The sequence below is a fragment of the Myotis davidii genome, unplaced genomic scaffold, assembly GCF_000327345.1.
Source record: "Myotis davidii unplaced genomic scaffold, ASM32734v1 scaffold327, whole genome shotgun sequence".
Classification (NCBI taxonomy): domain Eukaryota; kingdom Metazoa; phylum Chordata; class Mammalia; order Chiroptera; family Vespertilionidae; genus Myotis; species Myotis davidii.
In genome coordinates this window covers 4,302,974-4,304,340 of record NW_006298628.1, presented here as the reverse complement: position 1 = coordinate 4,304,340, position 1,367 = coordinate 4,302,974, and the positions used below count along the sequence as shown (strand labels likewise).

The following is a 1,367-nucleotide window of genomic DNA, read 5'->3' as shown; positions in this document are numbered from 1 at the left end:
CAGCCTCACCTGTGAAATTGGCTAGTGTCCGGCAGTAGCTGGAGAACCGGTGGCGATGTAACCACTGCTGCGTCTCCAGGATGGAGGCTCCAGTCTCACCTCAGCTGGGCTGCCCCCCAAAGTGTCCAAGATGAATGGTGGTGAGCAGCAGAGCCTGTGGGGGAGCAGAGGGTCAGGGCCTCTTGGGTACAGTGCAGCCAGTCTCCCACCCTGGGAGGCAGAGCTTGCCAGGTGTCATCCCAGGTGTTCCCCAGAAGCCGGGCTGAGCCTCTTCCGGGCCTCAGCACACCCCTCAACCCTGCCCCTCCCCCAGGCCTTGGCTGAGGAGCTCTTCACTGGCGCCCCAAAGGGCTGATGGGAGGCGCGCATCCCCACTCACCGCTCCGGGGACAGGAGTTTGCAGGAGTGGGGCGAGGTCAGAGCCTGAGGGCTGAGAGGCAGGTGGGGCTCTGCACTGGGCTCCGGCCATGGTGAACACTGCGGGCAAACAGTAAGGTCGGCATGGACAGTTGGAGAGCAGTGGCAGCTGTCCCTCACCTCCCTCCAACTGCCTATTAGGAGTTGACAAGGGCCCGGCCAGTGTGGTTCAGTGGTTGAGTGTGGACCCATGCACCAGGAGGTTGCCAGTTCGGTCATTCTGGTCAGGGATCAGGGCAGATGCCTGGGAGGGCTGTGCAGGAAACATCTCTCCCTCTCCTCCCTCTCTCTCTAATATCAATAAAAACACTTTTTTTTAATGTTGGCATCTACAAAATTAGCTGACAAGCAGATCTAGTTTCCACACTAAGCAAGAGAGCAAACTAGCCTGCAGGGCTGCCTGGGGGAGTTGGGCAGGCTTCCGCGGAGCTGGCAGAGGCAGCAGCAGGAAAGCAGCTGCTCTGGGCAGAGGAGCCGCAGTGAGGTGGCAGCGGCTGGCACAGGAGAGGCGGCCTGGAAGGTGGCCGCTCCAAGGGGTCTTGAAGTTGGTCTTTGCAGGAAGCGGGTGGAATCCGGGGGGTGGGGGGGGGCTGTGATCATCCTGAAGCAGGCACAGCCCTTGAGTCCTCAGTTTCCCAGGTGTGAGGGAGTGTGTCCGGCAGTAGCTGGAGAACCGGTGGCGATGTAACCACTGCTGCGTCTCCAGGATGGAGGCTCCAGGGTTCAGATCCTGAGGCATGGAGAGGGCAGTCCAGGGAACACCATGAGCCCACGGACTGAGAACAGAGGGGAGGAGAAACAACCTCTGCCCTTGGGGGCCCGAGTCTGACGGGGAGGCTCATTCTGCTGGTGGGAAGTGCCGGTCCATGCAGGGAAGCTTTGTGATCTAGGGCCATAGCACATCTGTCCAGCAGGGGGCAGGGCCGCCCTATTCTGGAGCGAGAGAGGAG

General features: G+C 60.9%; 1 protein-coding gene across 1 annotated transcript in view; it reads right to left on the bottom strand.

Moving 5' to 3' along the window:
* LOC102768683 (upstream-binding protein 1) overlaps window positions 1-1,367 on the bottom strand; it is an 11,126-nt gene that overhangs the window by 4,218 nt on the left and 5,541 nt on the right. The window contains 4 exon segments of the mRNA XM_015570887.1: window positions 10-71; window positions 74-154; window positions 380-477; window positions 806-1,018. Coding sequence (XP_015426373.1) covers window positions 10-71; window positions 74-154; window positions 380-477; window positions 806-1,018 — 454 coding nt within the window.